We start from the raw sequence: 19946 nt of genomic DNA on the forward strand, positions 1-19946 counted from the left end.
ACATATATATGTCACATAATATCTATCATATATACTTTTTATTATATCTTGATTTTGAAAGTGTTTTGAAAATTTAAAGCAGACAAGGATTCCATTGAGTAATTGTAAACGTATTTTCTAAATTTTAGGTTATCTTAGCTTTTCAATAATTTAATGCGTTTTGTTTCAAATAAACTCACTCATTTGTTTAATTATTCATTCACTCACTCGCTCACTCTCTTACTTACTTACTTATTCATTTATTTATTTATTTATCTATTGCCATGAACTAAATTTTAATTTGGAGGCCGATAATCATAAATGCTGAGTTGTAGTTTCACTGTTGGTAATAAACAGCTAAAACTGTGCTAACAAACAATAAAACAACAACTAGCAATAATAATAATACTAATAACAGTAGAAAAAAGTATATTTGTAGACATTGCATATTAACTGCACTGTAGTAATAAATAAATGCATTTTAATCAATTGATAGATTTTACTAATTAAAAGAGAAATATCTGTGTATACTATATATACACAGCATATACAGTGCTCAGCATAAATGAGCATATCCCATTTTAAAAATGAATATTTTTATACATTTTTCAGTGAATATGGGTAATATATAGGTGCATTTGGAAAAAAAAAATATTACATAACAAAAATAAAAATGAGGCAAGAAATTAGAATTTATTAATTTTTTTTTTGAAAATGTTATTTAATTATTTAATTATCCATTACATATCAGTTTGGGCTACTAATATTTGAACCATTATTGCAAATTATTGTTGTATTAGCTTCATATTTGCTTTTAGTACTGACTAAACTAATGTAGTTGAAGTCAGAATTATTAGCCCTCCCTGTATATTTTGTTCCCCAATTTCTGTTTAATGGAGAGAAGATTTTTTTCAACACATTTCTAAGCATAATAGTTTTAATAACTCATTTATAATAATTGATTTATTTTATCTTTGCCATGATGACAGTAAATAATTCTTTACTATGCTGTAAAAACCAACAGTCAACTTTATCGAATGAAATGAGAGTACTTAACTCAAAATTTACTGAAAGTTAATTGTAATTTGAGAAGAGTTTTAACTAATTAGTAATTAGTTAATTAAATACTTCATTACTTTAATCTAAATGGAGTCCGTTCACAGTACTCATAAAGATTAGTTTTTTAACTCAAATAGTTTGTTGCAATCGGTTTCCTTAAACGGTTTGAGTTGCCTTAACTTATTGGGTTTTACAGTACTCAGTTGGTTTGAGTTTTCGTCATTGATCGGGTTTTACTGTGCTCAAATTGCTTCATTTACTCAAATAGATTAAGTTCACAGTACTCATTAGGACTAGTTTTTGAACTTGCAATCGGTTTCCTTAAACGGTTTGAGTTACCTTAACTTATTGGGTTTTACAGTGTAGATATTTTTCAAGACACTTCTATACAGCTTAAAAGGACATTTAAAAGCTTAACTAGGTTAATTAGGTAATTGATAACGTTTGTTCTGTAGACAATAGAAAAATATATAGCTTTAAAGGGGCTAATAATTTTGACCAAATAAAAAATGAATCAAATAAAAAGTTTGTTTCTTTCTCCAAAAGAAACAAATATTATCAGACATACTGTGAAAATGTCCTTGCTCTGTTAAACACCATTTGGGAAATATTTAAAAAAGACAAAGAAATTCAAAGGGGGATAATAATTTTGACTTCAACCATACAAAAATATAATATTGTAAAGCATCCTATAGAAAATATTAATTTAAATGACAGATTTGTGAGGAGTGTACTCATATATGCTGAGCACTATATCTGCAGTATATATATATACACATCATTTTAGTAATTTTAATAAATCTCAGCTGCATTGTGTCAGTATTTTTGAATAAAGGAAATTGCTCAAAAAGTAGTAACAAATAAAGCAAACAAATTTATAACAATTAATAAATGCTTGTTTAGATCTAAAATCAAACCAAATAGAAAAAAATGCTTTTATTTTGGTTTGTTTAGCACTGTATGTTTTATTTCTACAAAAACACCAAGACAGGCACAATGCAGCAATCCCTCATTTCTTAGTTTTACACATGCGCTGCCATATGCTTTAGGGTCAAGCCATGACAAATGGAAACACATTGTTGTAAAAGGGTTAACCTTTTCTCTCCGCTTTGCCTATTTGTTTATTTTGCATGGGTCATAACACCCTCTATCTGAAATCATTGATAGTCCATTAAAGAAAGACAGTTTTCACAATGCAAGTCTGACATTTGGCAAGAGCCGAACTACTAGTCATGAAACGCAGAATTGGTTTCAGATGGGCTAAAGAGAGCGCGTGGGTATTTTGGGACAAAGGAGGAAGAAATGAAGAGAATGAAAGACGGTAGAAGAAAAATGTGGGGGCAGAGAAAATATCCTAGAGAAGAATGAAATGAGGTCCATGAGAGAGTGAAAGAGAGAGAGAATACCAGCAGCTCGGCTGTCAATCTTATCTGTCAGTAAAGCATTAGAGGTCTGCCACCATCAACCAACAGCTGCAAAGAGGTTTTGCACGCTAGAATTCCTCTGTCTGTGAGAATGACGAATATTTCTTCAACAAAAACTTTTCCATACGGGCAAACTAAAGCATGTTCCCTCACTGTCCTGAAAAAGAAGGAAGCTGATGGCTCGGGGAAGAAAGTTTGGGAAATTAAACATCTGATCAGGAGACACTTAGTCTATAATTGCAAGAAATTTTAGGGAAGTGTTTGTATATTTGTGGACAGACTTTTACAGTCTGACGCTGAATGAAATCATTTGGCAGACATGAAAGTTAAGTCTGACGTTCTGCTTACTTTACGACATATTTATAAAACATCTGCGGCAAGAGCGAACATGTAAGCGGATGCAATTATAAAACTAGATCCCTCTAAAAATGTAAGCAGTTCCTCTATTGAGTTAGACTGATTTCAAGTAAAATATTACTTCAAGAATGAACAAAACAACAGTCAGTTAACCATTTCATATATACGGTAGTAAACATTTAAAGTGGATTGTCACCTTTCATCGATGTTATCCTAAAACTATTGAACAACACCCATTCTTGTTCTAGGACTATTTTGAAAAACTTTTTTCATTCACTTTGAATGTTGACTACTGTATATACAGTTACCGACCACTTTATTAGGTATACCGTACTAGTATGGGGTTGGACCCCATTTTGGCTTCCAAGCTGCCTTATTCCTTTCTGGCATAGATTCAACAAGGTACTGGAAATATTCCTTAGAGATTTTGGTCCGTATTGACATGATAGCATCTACTGCAGATTTGTTGGCTGCACATCCATGATGTGAATGTCCCGTTCCACCACATCCCAAAGGTGCTCTATTGGATTGAGCTCTGGTGACTGTCGAGGCCATTTGAGTACAGTTAACTCATTGTCATGTTCAAGAAACCAGTCTAAGATGATTGGGCTTCATGACATGGCGTGTTATCCTGCTATAAGTAGCCATCAGAAGATGGATACACTGTGGTCATAAAGGGATAGACATGATCAGCAACAATACTCACGCTGTGGCATTGACATGATGCTCACAGGAGTGGCACCCGGTGTGATCTTCTGCTGCTGTAGCCCATCCGCCTCAAGGTTCTATGTGTTGAGCATTCAGAGATGCTCTTCTGCATACCTCATTGTAACGTGTGGTTTTTTGAGTAACTATTGTTTTTTTATCAGCTCGAACCAGTCTGGCCATTCTCCTCTGACCTCTTGCATCAAAAAGGCATTTGCGCCCACTGCACTGCCGCTTACTGGATAGTTTCTGTTTTTCAGACCTCTCTGTAATTACTAGAGATGGTTGTGCATGAAAATCCCAGTAGATCAACAGTTTCTGAAATACTCTGATATATTTATTTATTTATCTATTTATTATAATTCTAACCATTTACTAATTTACTAACCATTTACTTATCCTCCACCTCCAAAAATAAGTACTGTACCTTTATTCCTATCACACACTAAACAATATATTTTGAAGAGAACTGAAAACCTAAAACCACTGACTTCTAAAAAAAAAACTTTATAAGTCATAACAGGGTGGCTCAGAGTTTAGCAATGCGCCTCACAGTAAGAAGTTCACTGGTTCGAGACTCTAGACTGGTTCTGTGTGGAGTTTGCATGTTCTCCTCGTGTTTGCGTGGGTGCTCCGGTTACCACCACAATCCAAAGACATGTACTATATAAGTGAATTGGGTAAACAAAATTGGTCATAGTGTATGAGCTTGTGTATGTGCGAGAGTGTATGGGTGTTTCCCAGTACTGGGTTGAGGCTGAAAGGGCATCTGCTGCGTAAAACATATTCCGGAATAGTTGGCTGTTCATTCTGCTGTGGTGACCCCTGATAAAATCAGGAAATTAGCTAAAGGAAAATAAGTTGGTGTTTCCAGCTTTCTTCAAAAATGTTCTTTTGTGTTAAACAGAATAAATAAAAGTATAAAGGTTTGGAACCACTTGAGGGTAGGCTGAAGAACATGTAAAGGGTGAGTAAATGAGGAAGGCTGGTTTATACTTAACACGTCTGCACGAGCATCTTCATGAAGGTGGTTACAAGAGTTTTCAGAGCGTCAGGTCCACTGTTATGAACAGACACAGTGTCTCACTCGGATGTCAATACACAAAGAGTGAAACTTAAGCGCTCAGTTGATATGTTAAAAATCTGAAGTACATCTATTCTGGAATCAGTGGCAAAAGAAATCAGTTTATATAAGCCCTGTTGCTAGAATTATGCCATCATTGCTCCACTGCACTGTTTGTCTGTTTGTTTGTTTGTTTTTCAATGCCGGGCTGTAAGTGTGTTTGGTTTGAGCAATGTTGATTGGACAGAACAAGATTGTGCTTGTCACACAAAGCCTGTCACACAAAGAGGGACAGTCATGCACTTGCTCACAGGTGCATATTCGTGTTTTATTTACAAATTTATATTATATTCATATTACAGCCATTTGCGATTTGCTAAATGCAATGTTTCAAATCCTGATTACCATTCAAGTAAACGATGGCAGAAATTCTAATCTGAGGAGAGCTACCACTTTAAATCCCACCTTTTGTTTAAAAATTCCTTTCATTTAAAGCGCAGTTAAAGATCAGCTAGCAGAACTAACCTGATGGCTCTTCTGTGCTGCTTGCAGTGGTGGTTGGCGGAGCGATGGGAATTTCTGTTGCGAAAAAGAATGCATAGTTAGCAGTCAATCAATCAATCAATGAAAATAAATAATGAATTGATACTCTCAATGTCTGTTTACATACAAGTTAAATAAAATTTGATAAAAATTATAATACTGTAGTTTAAATTCGATACAAATCTAAATATAAGTTAATATATGATTTTTAAAATTATTCCAACTCAGTGTTACAGGTTTCACATTAGAAATCCATTCACAAATTGAACTGAAAACACTGATTCATAGAATTTGCTCAACTGCTCCATCTGTATCCATCTTCTGCTGTTACGGAAAAACTGTGAGATACACGACTTGATTCTTTCATTCCTCCTTCCATCGCCTTCTAACAAATGGAGGGAATTTTACACTCAGTAAAGCCATGCGTGCAGAAAGACCTTTTCATCAAAGAGATTGAACTCATAAAAGCAGGAATAGTTGTTGTTGTTTTTTAAATGAAACATTAAAATACAAGAAGAAAAGGCAGTTAATGCCACAAGGACAAAACAAGAGGAGAACGGAAGCAGTTCAAGTGTGCTAAAAGAATAATAAAGAATTTGATAAAAGAGTGTGCATGTGCTTTGTGAAGCTGGTGCACAAACATGCAAAAAAAAGTGTTTTTGAAGGAAGAAAGAATCAAGTCTTCTGATTAAAAAAAGATCATCTGGCGAAGTCCAGAATGTTCACATTGAACTTTGACCCAAGATTTTTTTTTTTTTTTGACCATCATTGTGCTTTTGCCCAAGAAAACAAGGTTTAAATGAAGATATTGATCTATAATGTTACTCATCCAGGATGACATCTCATACTGTATACTAAAATAATCTAAAACACAGTATTCTAATCAATAATGCTTTGGATAAAGTACACAAATCATATTGTTTTAAGTATATTTAAATATAGAACTATGAAGAAAAGAGGCATTTTGGCAAGATGATAAGTGCTGTACAATGGTGCACATTTCTGGTGGTCTTACTTCCTGTGTCAGGATTAAACATCTTAGTTTTTGCTTGGGAAACTGATGAACGAGTTTAATGGCCGATTAAAATTACAGTGCAAGCATGTTACAGATATTTGAATGCTTTTAATTTATGCTTTAACAGGATAAGTGGACATGGTAGTAGCCAAGACTTTCTTGGATTTAAACACTGCTTGAATTTATATGGGCTATTAAAATAAAAACTGATTATTTTACAATTATAAGAGAAACTAAATATTTTCAATTTAATTACCGGAATGTACACTCAGAGATATATGATTGCAAAAAGTTATAGGCTGAACTTAATCCATGAAGCTCTTTGCTAAATAGTTTCCCAAAGTATTTTCCAGAAAGCTTTGTTATATTTTCAAACATTGTTTCATTGACAAAAGCACAATAAAACGCTTTGACGCTTTGAATTATTATTATTGTTATTATAATTTTTTTTTTGAGAATTCTTTTTGGAATCTTTAAACAATGATGGTGGAAATCTTACAATGTCACTTATTTGGGTAAATAATAATAATAATAAAATATTGTATACTCCTTGTGCATGATGTTGAAGGTTAGTTCACCTAAAACATGCCGTTAATTACACAAGTTCAAGCCATGTAAGGATGTAGGTGACTTTTGTTTTTCTTTAAAAAAACTATTTTAGCTGAAGCTATAGTCCTTAGTGATTCGTAAAATGCAAGTCAAGCATTAAATGCTTATCCTGGATTTTACACTAGCTGTAAACAAACAGCTGTGGATTAAATCATGTTTGGTTTCCTGCAACTATAATTTTGCTTTATAAGACCTGAATGAATTGTCAGGGAACCATGAGTGTTGATTTTTCCCTGCATATGTGTCTTTGACTCTCACCCATTGACTTAAATTTGCAAGTCGTGAATCACCAAAAATCAGTTTCACCTAAAAATATTCAAAATAAAGTCAACTATATCTAGGATGGCCGGAGATTGAAGAAATTAAAGGGATAGTTCACCCAAAACTGAACATTTTGTCATCATTTACTGTGAGTTTCTTTCTTCTGTTAAACAGAAAAGAGGATATTTTGAAGAAAGCTAGACCCCTATAACCATTGACTTCCATAGTATTTTTTTCCTTTTTATGGTAGTCAATGATTTTTGGTTTTGAGCTTTCTTCAAAATATCTTATATCGTGTTTAACATATACTAAAGAAACTCATAAAGGTTTGGAACCACTTGAGAGTGAGTAAATAGTACGTTTTTTTTTTCGTTTTTTTCTGGGCTATCCATCCCTTAAACAGCAGATTTTCATTTTGTGTGAACTAAACTTCAACAAGACATTGTGCCAGATTCCACTTTTTAATGGTACAGAAATACAGATTTTCATGTTCTCCCATAAGAATTGGATCCTTAAGAAATGTTTCAGTCCTTAAGAAGAGTTTCAGCTTAGAATCTCAATGTGCAAACTGCATTATGGCTCATTTGGGATTGAAGTGTTTCAAAAAAAAAAAAAGAAGAAAGATCTTGACATTGAGTGATCCACATACTTATGCAGGGGGCAATGGGTGATCGGCTCTGCTGGTAGCCGTTAGCACAACGGTTGCATGTGATACCCGTCACACCGTCTTTACAGGGGCATTGGCCTGTGGTTTGGTTACAGGTTTTGCCCGCGGCCCCCACAGGATGGCAATCACAGGCTGCGAGGAACAGAAGAAAAGAGATAAAAGAACACACGTGTGGGGAAACGCAGAAACAAACAGTACATACATACACAAAGCACAGATAAACTATAAAAGTGGCTATAAGGGCTCAAGTTTGGGGAAAAAAGAGGGTGGAAATTGGTGAAGCAGCTGAAAGAGACACCGTGTTTATGTGAAAGTGCTGATGATTCTTTTTTGTGAATTGTGACAAAAAGCGTGCACACACAAATTAAACACAAAACATAAGTAGGGTAATCAATCATTTTACACAAGTAGTGTCCTGAGAATGCTTTTTTTTTTAAGTGCATTAATATGATACCATAAACACATGAAGACGCAACAAGGAAAATGTCTCTCTGAGCTGTTTTTTACAGCAGCCCCCAAAATGTAGACTGTTTCACAAGAAAGAGAGATAAAATGTAAAGCTTATGTTAGTAAGTTGTAAAGCTTGGTTAATTTTTGAGTGGAATGTGTACTCTTCGAATTTGTGTATAAAAACAAGAAGTCATAGATTAGTTGTTTGCTGATTTAATTAAATGAATGGTAATTTTTACTTAAAGAGCCCATATTATACATGAAATAAGGTCATATCTTGGTTGTAAGGGTCTCCAACAACAGTCTAATATGCATGCAAGGTCAAAAAACACTTTCATGGTCTTATAATCTGCATTTATTTTTATCTAATTATCCCAGCGACTCCTGTATGAATCGTCCAGTGATTCATTTGTTCCCAAACCCCTCCTTAGCGCGAAGCTAATCTGCGCTGATTGGGCCGATGACAGTCTGTCGCGATTGGTCGACTGCCTTCAGTCAGAGAGGGAAATGGCCAATAGCTAATCAGCAATTTAAAAAGTAATCACAGTTCATACACGCTCGATAGTGTAGGCGTGGACTTTAGCTGCCACACTATGGCGAGTGGATAGTGCCACGGATAACCGAACGAAGGAGACAGTCGTGTACTCGCCATACCACACACACACAAAAACACACACACACACCTCCGGATGACAACGCTCCCGCTTCAGCCCGCACCCGCCAGGTTTTAGCCTGAGAACCCGCTCCGTTTTCTGCCCGCCGCGCCCGGTCCCGCTAGAGCGGAGAACACAACCAAATATCACCCAGTATACAGTCCAGACAGCCAAGCTGTCTGTTTAAAAACACACACACAGCACAAAGTACACAAAGCTCGTTCGTTCGTTCGCTCTCTCTCTCGCTCTCTCTCTCTCTCTCTCCCTCTCTCTCCCCGCGCCAGATTTCTGCGGCGCGGGAATACATTTCCGAATAAATCGCGGGAGCAGAACTCTAGCACGGAGCTCCATAAACAAACAGCACGCGTCGCGTTTTTAACGTGACTTTGCACGCGATAAGATAATATATCCAGTTAACCTGATACAGTACACGCGGTTACAAGTAACAAATCACAACTAAATACATTTGCAAGCTAGAGTAAACGAGGCAACAACTTTAACCGCACGTACTTACACTTGAGAAATGTAGGAAGAAACCCATCCTGACGTCCATCAGTTACTCTTTACTGATCCTTCCTTTAACAAACTCAGATGAAGTATTCTTTGTAGCATGTAGCTTCCAGAAGTTTCCAACTGCTTGGTTATAATGCTGATGTTTCATCTTTGGGTAGAGACTCAATATATCCATCTGCAGTGTGACTTCAATCGACCGGCATGTTTGTGTGCGTGTGTTTGTGGGTGTGCGTGTGTTTGTGGGTGTGTGTGTGTGTGTGTCTGGGTTACTGCGTCAGAGGGCGGGGCCTCAGGTTTGAAATCTCCCGGGTTTGCGCGTGCACGTGAAAAACTTTGTTTCGTTCGTACGTCATGGCGAAACACCTAATGAGTCGGTATCAAGGCGACTCGTTTGAAGCACTATGATTCGACTCTTTTATAGATGAATCAACAGTTTTAAACACTGTATTCTTACAGATTTAAGCCTTAGCTGGATACTTCACTTCACTTAGAGCTGTGTTACACACTTCATGGAGGGGAATTTTCAAAAAACCATAATATGGGCTCTTTAAAACTATTTTATAAAAACACATTTCCAAAGTTATTTAGTTTTTTCATGACAGTTGTAGAATAAATGTAAGTGTTCTTCTTAAATCAAACATGTATATATCTCCTTCACATATGTTTCTACAGCATGTGCTTCTCCAGAGTGAGTTGATAGGAACATTAAGCTTATGCCAATAATGTCTGTCACATTTCCTTTCTCTTGGGAGGTCTCCTTCTGACATATGGCTCAGCGTCTCTCTCCACTTCTTAAACCGTGTGAACTGATTGTATTGCCTTTGTGTCAAAACTCCTTTCAAGTCCATTTTCTTAAACTCCCACCATGGGTGGCTGCATTAAAGTCATTTAGTAAAAGCCCAATGCCATTTACTCAATATTTCACCCCACCACCGCTGAAGTGATACTCTGTCAAATGTTTTGCACATTAAATGAGCAAATTGGCTCATATATTTTATGAGTAATGAAGCACAGAGAGCTGAGCTTAAACTGTATTTCTGCAAGCAGTAAAAGGAGTGTTGGTGCTGAACAGAGAATCAGACACTCCCTGCATGTCTGTCTTTTCTCTCTTGTCATCGAAGCCAACTTTATGTCTTGTCATTTGGAGCTGTCATTATGTAGAAAGTGCCCACACTTTGTCTCTCATCACAAATGTGCAGTAAAACACCCTAAGGGCGCAATAAACACCTTGGATGACTAATTCTTAATAAATGAAACAGGTTCACAGCCTCAAATGTGAAACAGGTCAAATTGTTTTTGTGTCTTTGTGGAATTTAATGGCCTTAAACAAGTTTTCTGCTGCAATATGTAATTAAGTCTTTGTGGTTGGATCATTAATTGAGGGATTAACGGCATTTTCAACATTTTACACTTATCTGATGCTTGATTATAAAGCTTGTTTGGCATGCTGTCCCTGAGGTCATGAGATCCTTGAGTCCAGTGCTCCCTCTTGTTTGCAAGGCGAGAGGGGAGTTTGAGCTCAGGTTGATCTCGAGAATTTCCCTGCTGTAGTAGCTAACAAATAGTGATTGCTCTTAAGAGATAACTACTTACTGGAGAATGTCTATGGTGCCGATTCGGATTAGTCAATTAACTTAAGTTGCAAGTTTTTGGATGGTAGGAGGAAATCTGGGAAACCGGGGGAAACCTATGTGAGCACGGGGAGAATGTCAGCTAGAATGTCAAAATGTCCGCACAAAAATGTCAGCTGGCTTGGTAAAGACTAGAACAGTGACCTTTCTGCTGTGAGGCAGCAGTGCTAACCATTGGGCCACCGTGCCACCCATCTAGGAAAGGAGAAGGAGTAGAAGTAGAAGGGGGGATTCTTCAAAACGAAGATGGCTGTTATATGGAACTTAGGGTATTTATAGTGGCTTAAGAATCGTCTGATTGGTGAATCATAAATTGGATAATTAGAAGCACATGATCCCGTTAAAACTAGTTTATAAATAAACTTCACATAGCATAATATAGATTACAAACAAATTAATGATTATTTGTTGTAATATTTCTTAAAAAAGAAAAAAAAGATTACACAGATGCACTTGAGCAGGTCTTTAAAATATTAAACTGAAGTTTTAATAAATCAGCCACAACATGTAAACAACACAGACATGAGACATAGACAACTTATGAACCTTTTCTGTATAATTTTAGAAGTCTACTGACATAATGCTAAGCAATTAAACATAAAGCCCTATAATAACTAAGAAATTGGCGAAGCGATGCATGCTTTTGACCAAATGCATTTTCATTGCAAGTGCCTTGTCATCATTTATTTATTTAATTATTTTGCTTCATTTTAAAGAAAACAAGAAAATACTATTAAATCTTATTGTTTCAGAAACAAGTCCTATTTTCACGCTCCCGAAATTCTGTAAAACAGAAAATAGTTGAAAATAGTATCATGATGATTATTTTGAACATTTAAGCTTTACCTCGATTAGCTGATTGTTTTATTAGGGGTATAGCTAACTGGTTATGTCTATGGGTGAGCATGATTGTGCATCCTTGTTCTATAAAGAAAAATAAATAAAATTATGAAACACTATTTTATACAGCCAATATTGTCTAAACATTTTAAGACATTAACATGTAAGTTTATACTAATAATACATTTAAGTGAAGGTTTCTCCTGGAGAAACTGGCACATGCCTGACAAACTGTCCATATTGTACTGAGGTCTAAATGATTGTAAAATGCAAGGGTGCAGGTGTTAGTCTCTCAAATATCTCTATCACTTCAGCTGTCTGATAACAGCCTGTCTGGAGAGTGTTTAAGTGGTCGTCCACTTAACAGTGAAGTGCTGCTGCTACACAGATGCTGAAGTAGATATGGATCTACTGTTTCCTCTCCTCATCCACTAACTCTCAGTGCTGACACGTCCTTGATGAAGAACCAAGCTGAGAGATTAGAGCTCAAAGCATCCATCCCCCATTAAGGTACTTGACGACAATTTTCAAATTAGTATTAATAATCAGTAAACACGGGTGGCGCGGTGGCACAGTGGGTAGGTAGGTTGGTGGTTCGAGCCTCGGCTGGTTCAGTTGACATTTGCTAGTTTGCAAGTTCTCCCCATGTTTGTGCGGGTTTTCTCCAGCTGCTCTAGTTTCCCCCACAGTTCAAATACATGTGGTACAGGTGAATTGGGTTAGCTAAATTGTCCGTAGTGTATGTGAATGAGTGTTTATGGATATTTCCCAGTGATTAGTTGCAGCTGAAAGGGCATCTGCTGTGTAAAACATATGTTCGATAAGTTGGCGGTTCATTCCGCTGTGGTAATCCCTAATTAATAAAGGACTAAGTTGAAAAGAAAATGAATGAATAAATATGATATATTTTACTTGTTAGGCAAATATGAACATGCAAATGGACTTTTAACATTAACTTTGTGTGTAAGTAAGCTCTGTTTGATGAGAGCATTTAATTTATTTGAAAGGGACCTGCACACAGCAGATTGCACAATGTGAGAAGTTTCGATCTCTGCCAGTAGTTCCACATAAAGCTGCTGTTTGAAGTCTGAGCTCCTCTCCTCCATTTAAAACATCATGTTGGGAGTCGATGGGGTAATTTGTGTGTTGTTGGAGTTTAGCCAGCTCAGTTCAGTCAAGAGTATTGGAGTTATTAGTTTCTGCACTGGCCCACTAAAAACTTCTGAAGCCAATAAAGGGAAGAGAAAATGCGAGTGGTTCGAGTATCACTGAGTGTTTTGCTGCTATCTTTTGAGAGTCTGTTTTTGCTGTTTTTTAATTAATTTCTTTTTTTTTGTTAATCCAAGCATTAGGAGGATCATTTCAAAACTGACTGTTGTCCTTTTCATGTGCTACATTCTCATCTAACTGGGTTTTTTTTATCTAATGAGAAAAATTAGGTAATGTAAAACAATATTTTCATATCTCTAACAGTAGAGAGCTATTTATTTGTGGTTAATAATAGCACTTTGTTTTGTGACGATGTGGAACATGCAAAATGAAAGACCCATGGCAACCATGCATTGAAGGCACAATTAGATTGACTGGCTTATGTCTTGCTGCTTCTGATCCCATCAGAGCCTGATGTCATTCTCTGTAGCTTGCTAGTTTTGGGAGTTTGCAAACCATATAAACTGAAACATTCCATATAATTCACAAGCAAGAATCCATACTAACCGAAAATGTATGAAATATTAACAGCCCACCCAATAGTGTGATGGGCTGACAGTTTGCAGAGCACCGCACACTTCTATGATCTAAGTGTGGCAAACTGTGTTAACAAAATGCCTCATTTAACAAATCAGTTCTATTTCAAAGAAGTCACTCACTCTAGTGGGCAGGAGAAGTGATGAAGTAAATGTTTCCTAAGCAGCGCAAAGGAAACTTATGGAGCAAACAGCTCGAAGAGACAAACAAGATGCACCTTGCAAAGCAAAGCTGCCTCCACTTTGTATGTTTACAATGTGGTTTATGAAGGATGAAGCCACAAATCAGAGGACTGAAGTCTCATTAGAAGCGCTAACTTAATGCAGAGAGCAGCAGACTTTCTGCATGAATCTTAAAGAAAAACTTCAAGTTGCAAAATGGAAAAAGTCTGCAGTGATATATCCCTCGCCATTACCATTTGTATGGAGTTTGGTGTATGTAGAGCAATTTTTATCTTGTCTTTTTTGGTATAAAACGGCTTTAATTTAACAATCTAAGCACAAAGTCCAAAGTGCATGGCCATGGCGCAAAAGCACAAGAGGAGTATGCGATTCAACTTTTGCTATTTTAAGGATGGGAAAATGGTCTGTGCACCAGGCGCATGGTCTAAAAGGATTGTCCTAATTTTCTTAATGAGTTGTGGGTGTGTTTTGGACTTAATTTGCATTAAACAATAAGAGTCTCATCGCCTATTCCTAAAAGTGTTCCACTGCAAATTCTGTATTCACATGGCAGACTTTGAAAGTGTATGGAAAAACTGAACTCATCACTGAAAAGAAAATGGTTAAAGACTATACAGGTACGTGTAGAAACAAAACCTACAGAATGAATCTCTTTTATTTGGGTTCTTTCATTCGACCATAAATTCGAAAAACATTGGTGGGCGCACTCTGTGAAGATGTTCATTACATATTTAGTTTTGTAATAAAATTTTTTAAGCACAAATATTTATTTCAAATCTATTTCTAAATCCAATTCAGTTTCCAGCAAGGGAATAAATCAACAATAAAAAAATATATAATAATAATAATAATAATAATAATAATAATAATAATAATAATAATAATAATAAAAATGAGTTATACCCAAACACACTTCCTATTCCTATTCCCATATGATGCATACAGTTCATATGTCTTTTTTTACTTCTTTGTTGAGTGATTACTGTACCCCCACAGAACATACCTTGCATTTATACTTCTGCATTATGTTGGTGTTGTTCTGCAATAACACTTTCAAAACATTAGCAGACAGTGGGGTTTCTGTGCTCCTTTGTGTTGAGTTTCTTTGCAGATGTTTTGAGTTTACGCCACAAATGTGTGCAATGCAACTGTAGATATAGCTCAAACTCACACTCATTAAATGAAGAAATAGTTGGGAACTGGTGAACACGCAACAACTTTAATCATAAAGCAAACACTAAACAGAAGTATGCATCTGAAGCCCCTCGCATTGCTACCATGGCTTCCGACCCTACCCACACTCATCAACACCAAGCTGACCAATCACAGCTCTGCTGCTACAGTATGTGTCACCGTGACTTGTAGTTACATTTTTTGAAAGGTGCACATCAGGGTCTGCATCAAGTTATGGTGAAGGCAATGCAATGGACAATGAAAAAGGGGTGCAGTGGAATGGAACAATGTGTTCTGAGTGAGTCCTGACACTTTAGGTTAGGCAAGATATTTTGAGAAAATGTGTGATGTTGGCGGTGCGGTTGTGCAGTTGGTAGCTCAATCGCCTCACAGCAAGAAGGTTGCTGGTTCAAACCTTGGCTTTTCTGTGTAAATTTTTTGCATGTTCTCCCTGCGTTTGCGTGGGTTTCCTCTGGGTGCTTCGGTTTTCCCTACAAGTCCAAAGACGTGCTATAGATGAATTGATTAAGCTAAATTGTTCGTAGTGTATGTGTGTGAATGAGAGTGTATGGGTGTTCCGGCATCCGCTGCGTTAAACATATGCTGGATAAGTTGGCGGTTCATTCTGCTGTGGCAACCTCAGATTAAAAAAGGGACTAAGCTAAAAAGAAAATGAATGTATGAATGCATGACTCATGCTGCATCCCAATTCACACTTATTTTATGTCTTAAAAGTATGTATATTTTTAGTGAAGAAACAGTTAATACTTTTGAATGTATAACAGAACAATATGGAAGCTTTGGGACATGCTATTTACTTGTTAAGAGACCATTCTGTTGCTCTTGCCCGATCAGTCACATTATCCACATTTCGTTTATATTTAACTTATTTAATTACCATACTGGAGATGCAGGAGCTGTTTATTCTGCCATCAAGCAAAAATCATCACAAGTGTTTCCATAATTATACATTCACATTAATGACCAAACACATTAATGTGTTGTTGTTACAGAGGACACAAGTGCTCACGGATCTGCACTTCGAATTTCTAGTGCATATAATAGACCATCTAGGTGACTTATAAATACTCATTTCAGCATACTATGATTTGGGACATACTATATATTTTTTTAAAATAGAACTATTTAAGATAATTAGTATATGAATTGGGACAGCACCAGTATTTTATATTCCCATGTACCGTTTAATATAAATGTTTTTGCTACCACCATTCAACATTTAGCACAAAAAATAATGTCATAGAGGCTGGGAATGGCATGGAGTGTAGAAAACTATTAAATTATTGAAGCTAAAACAAATCACATGTATATACTCTATAATAGCTCTTTATTAATGTGCTTTCAGTTAAGTTAAATACTTATACTACGACTAGAACCACCACTACTACTATTACAAAAGCAAGAACTAATAACAAAAATAAGAATAATAATGAAAACACTGAAAAGAAACTTTCAAGCAGTACTTCATTCAATAAAAAATGTATCTTTCATTTTACTCAATTTCTTTTTCAAGTAATATACTTTAAGTTCAAAACATAATTAAATGCAATTATTTTTGATTAAGAGCTCAATGAAGAAATATTTTTTTGACCAATGTAAAATTTTAAGGTTACTCACACAGGTCAGTGCATGCGTAATAAACAGGAAGTCAATATGCTTTGTACTTTCATGAACTTTAAAATATATATTGTTTAAGGGAAATGATTTATATTTCATTGGATAAAGTGATCAAATTTAGAAATGAAACCATTACTCTATTTTATTTAATGGGCTATATGCACAGCTAGTGTTTTTCAGCCAATGATGAACTTCCGGTGAAAGTTTTATGTGACTATTTTCAATTTCATAAGGTTTCTTTTACATCATTGACGTTGTAATGTAATTCAAATATATTCAGCTACATAGACTTAAGCATCCATTTGGTTGTTATAGCATTAAAAGAGATGAAAAACGGTTTAAACACGGGTGTCATCATTAACGGCAGGCTGGTGCAGAAATTTCATTGAAAATACTGGGGTAAAATTATTTTCAATATTTTAAAGACATGGTGTGGAAAAATATTATGTAATGCAGTGCTTCTTGTTTGGTCACTTTATATCGTATTTCAGCCAGGAAGTGAAGATCGCTGTTTTTTTAAAGAAATCAGATCTTAAACACAGCAATTTTGTATGGAATGACAATTAACCGGAAGCTCTGAGGCTGGAGGAATGAATTTAAAAGTCTGTGTGCATTTGCATGAACATTTTATGGGAATTTTTGCACACTGAAAAAAATGATGTCTGCGATTCTGTTGCAAACAATTTATATTGGTTAAATTTAAACAAACAAATTAAATTTAGTAATATTTAACTTAATTTGTTCCCGGAGATGGGTTGTGGCTAGAAGGGCATCCGCTGCGTAAAAAACTTGATGGATAAGTTGCCGGTTCATTCCACTGTGGCGACCCCAGATTGATAAAGGGACAAAGCCGACAAGAAAATAAATGAATAACTTAATTTGTTTGTTTAAATTAAGCCCAAATAAATTGTTTACAACAGCTTAACTAAAAAAAAAAAAAAGTAAATCCAAGGAATCATCTTTGAAACATTTTTTCAGTCGAATATAATATTTTTCAAGACAAATATACTTTATATAAAATATATATTATAGGTTATATAAAATTGTTCTCATAGATATTATTTAAATATCTAAATAATATTCATAGATATTATCAATATCTAAAATATTATTTAGGGCACATTATTTATTTTTCTTTAGGTCAAGTTATAAAACTTAAATGTGAAACATTAACCTAACTTTTTTTTTTCAAAATTGGATAAATAAAAGCTTTTTTACCAGTGTGTGTCACCCTTTGGTAATTCATGAGTACATTTATTTCCACAAAATCTGTGCAACAAAAGTGTGTGTATTTAAAGAAGATGCAGAATTTAGAAATTCACAATATTAGTCCAGTGTACTGAAATGAACTGTGAATGAGGCACTGAATATAAAAGAAGCTGAGTAAAAGGGCAGTCCATTCTGTAAGTGTTTTTCATAAAATAAATTGTTAAAGGATACTGTTGCCATTATTTCACTGCACTGATTAAGAATGTGAGGACTTGTCAGAAAAGAAAAGACAAAATATGTGGTGAACACATTAAATTGATGAGCATGAGTGGAGTGAGGCGTTTTACTTTACAACACACTTACACCTATTTTCATTAACGTGCAATACATCGCATATTTAGCTTGTAAAAATATTTTCTTTGGCATGAACGCAATATCATGCTTCGTATCATTTGTCACCTTTCTGTAATTACCACATGCTTTTTTTGTACATCTGTTTTAATGAAACCTAATACCGCTGTATATCTTGGACAGTGTTTGATTGTAATTACATTAGGGGCTCTAACTCTGGCAAATTTCAGGATTAAATCGAACAAAACGCCTTGTTTAAGTTACAGCATTTGTAAATCATGATGAAATGTGTTTTGAGAACTATTTCAAATGAAGCAACATTAGATGCGATGTGGTCCACTCAGATTAACAGAAAGGCTCGCTCTCATTTGAAAAGTGCCAGTGTTTGCCTGTGATTGAACCACAAGAGTGTGTAATGTAGGAGACCCGAAGGGAACCGATACAAGCAAGGAAAACATTAAAAAATACACAAGGAGAAAAGAGAAACGTATTGAATTTGCGCCTATTATGATGATGGTGGCAGTGCTGATAAATGCTGAAGCAAATTAACTTGAAGATATACTGCATGACTGCACCAGAAACAGAACAAATCTTTGTTGCAAAAGAAGAAAAGCTATGAGAAATACACTAATAATTCTCAGATGACACTGATTTCCTGTGACACTGACAATAATTCTGTGATAAAGTAAAAGCTACAGGGGAAAATTACAACAAAAAATTCATTTAGATCAAGCAATAATTTAAAAGGAAGTGACATATATATCATTCATTTATTTTCTTTTGACTTAGTCCCTTTACTAATCAGGGGTCGCCATAGCGGAAAGAACCGCCAACTTTTCCAGCAAATGTTTTACGCAGCGGATGCCTTTCCAGCTACAGTCTATCACTGGTAATTTAGCCCAATTCATCTATAGCGCATGTCTTTGGACTGTGGGGGAAACCCACTCAAACACCAGAAGAACATACAAATGCCAACTGACCCAGCTAAGGCTCGAACCAACAACCTTCTTGCTGTGAGGCGACATCGCTAACCACTGCGCCACCCGTGAAAAAATTATTACACTTTTTTTTTTTTTTATTGTCAGTTTCTGTTTATTTACAGTCATGAATTGCACTATGCGACCTTAATCTCCACTCTGTCAACCTTTAATGTTGAAAATTCAACTAAGGAGTTTAAAAAAGTGATTTTTATTGACATTTTAGTACTTTGAAAGAATATATTCTATACTAAATATAAAAAAAATCAAATGCTGAATCAAAACTTTTTTTTAAAATCCTGAATCAGTATTGGAGTTACTTTTGCACATTAGGATAACACCATGGCTGAAGTATTTATTTTCGACAGGTAATGTTATGTTTTAAAACTATTTGAGTCATGCAAAGCTGATGTAGATTTTGTTGTGTTATATGCAAAGAAGTGTTGTTCAGCCACTGAAATCTTCCGGCAAAAGTGATGTGACTATTTTGTTTCATAAGGGAGCTTTTACAGCATCGGTAATGTAGATTTTATTTAGTTTAACAACAAAACATAAGTAAATAGCGCTTTTCTGCCTAGCCTGCTTTACTGAGGTGAAATTGGTTTTATATTCACATTGGTTAATTTTTGAACAATAACAACCTGTGACGATCCCTATATTATTTACCATGGTACTTTGAATATTCGGTCTGACATAGCATGTAAGTATAGCTTAGTAATAAAAGTAATTCCTGAACGCCGCCGGCCAAACACTAAGCATACAGTAGCCACTTTAGGACAAAGTGTGAGAGAATGAGACCAGCGATTCTTGCATGCATGAAATATTGCACATTATGACAAGTTTTACTTGCCAACTACGTAACTGAAATTGTGCTAGATATAATACAGTTTTTCATTCGGAA

At 35.5% G+C, this 19946-nt stretch overlaps 1 protein-coding gene and 1 long non-coding RNA gene across 2 annotated transcripts in view; both read right to left on the reverse strand.

Moving 5' to 3' along the window:
- LOC147843513 (uncharacterized) overlaps nt 1–19946 on the reverse strand; it is a 721012-nt gene that overhangs the window by 362751 nt on the left and 338315 nt on the right. The gene's annotated exons all lie outside the window — the stretch shown is intronic.
- Nucleotides 1–19946, reverse strand: part of ntn1a (netrin 1a) — a 124307-nt gene that overhangs the window by 17470 nt on the left and 86891 nt on the right. The window contains 2 exon segments of the mRNA NM_131029.2: nt 5113–5166; nt 7665–7814. Coding sequence (NP_571104.1) covers nt 5113–5166; nt 7665–7814 — 204 coding nt within the window.

The sequence above is a fragment of the Danio rerio genome, chromosome 6 (genome assembly GCF_052040795.2).
Source record: "Danio rerio strain M-AB ecotype USA chromosome 6, GRCz13ab, whole genome shotgun sequence".
NCBI lineage: Eukaryota > Metazoa > Chordata > Actinopteri > Cypriniformes > Danionidae > Danio > Danio rerio.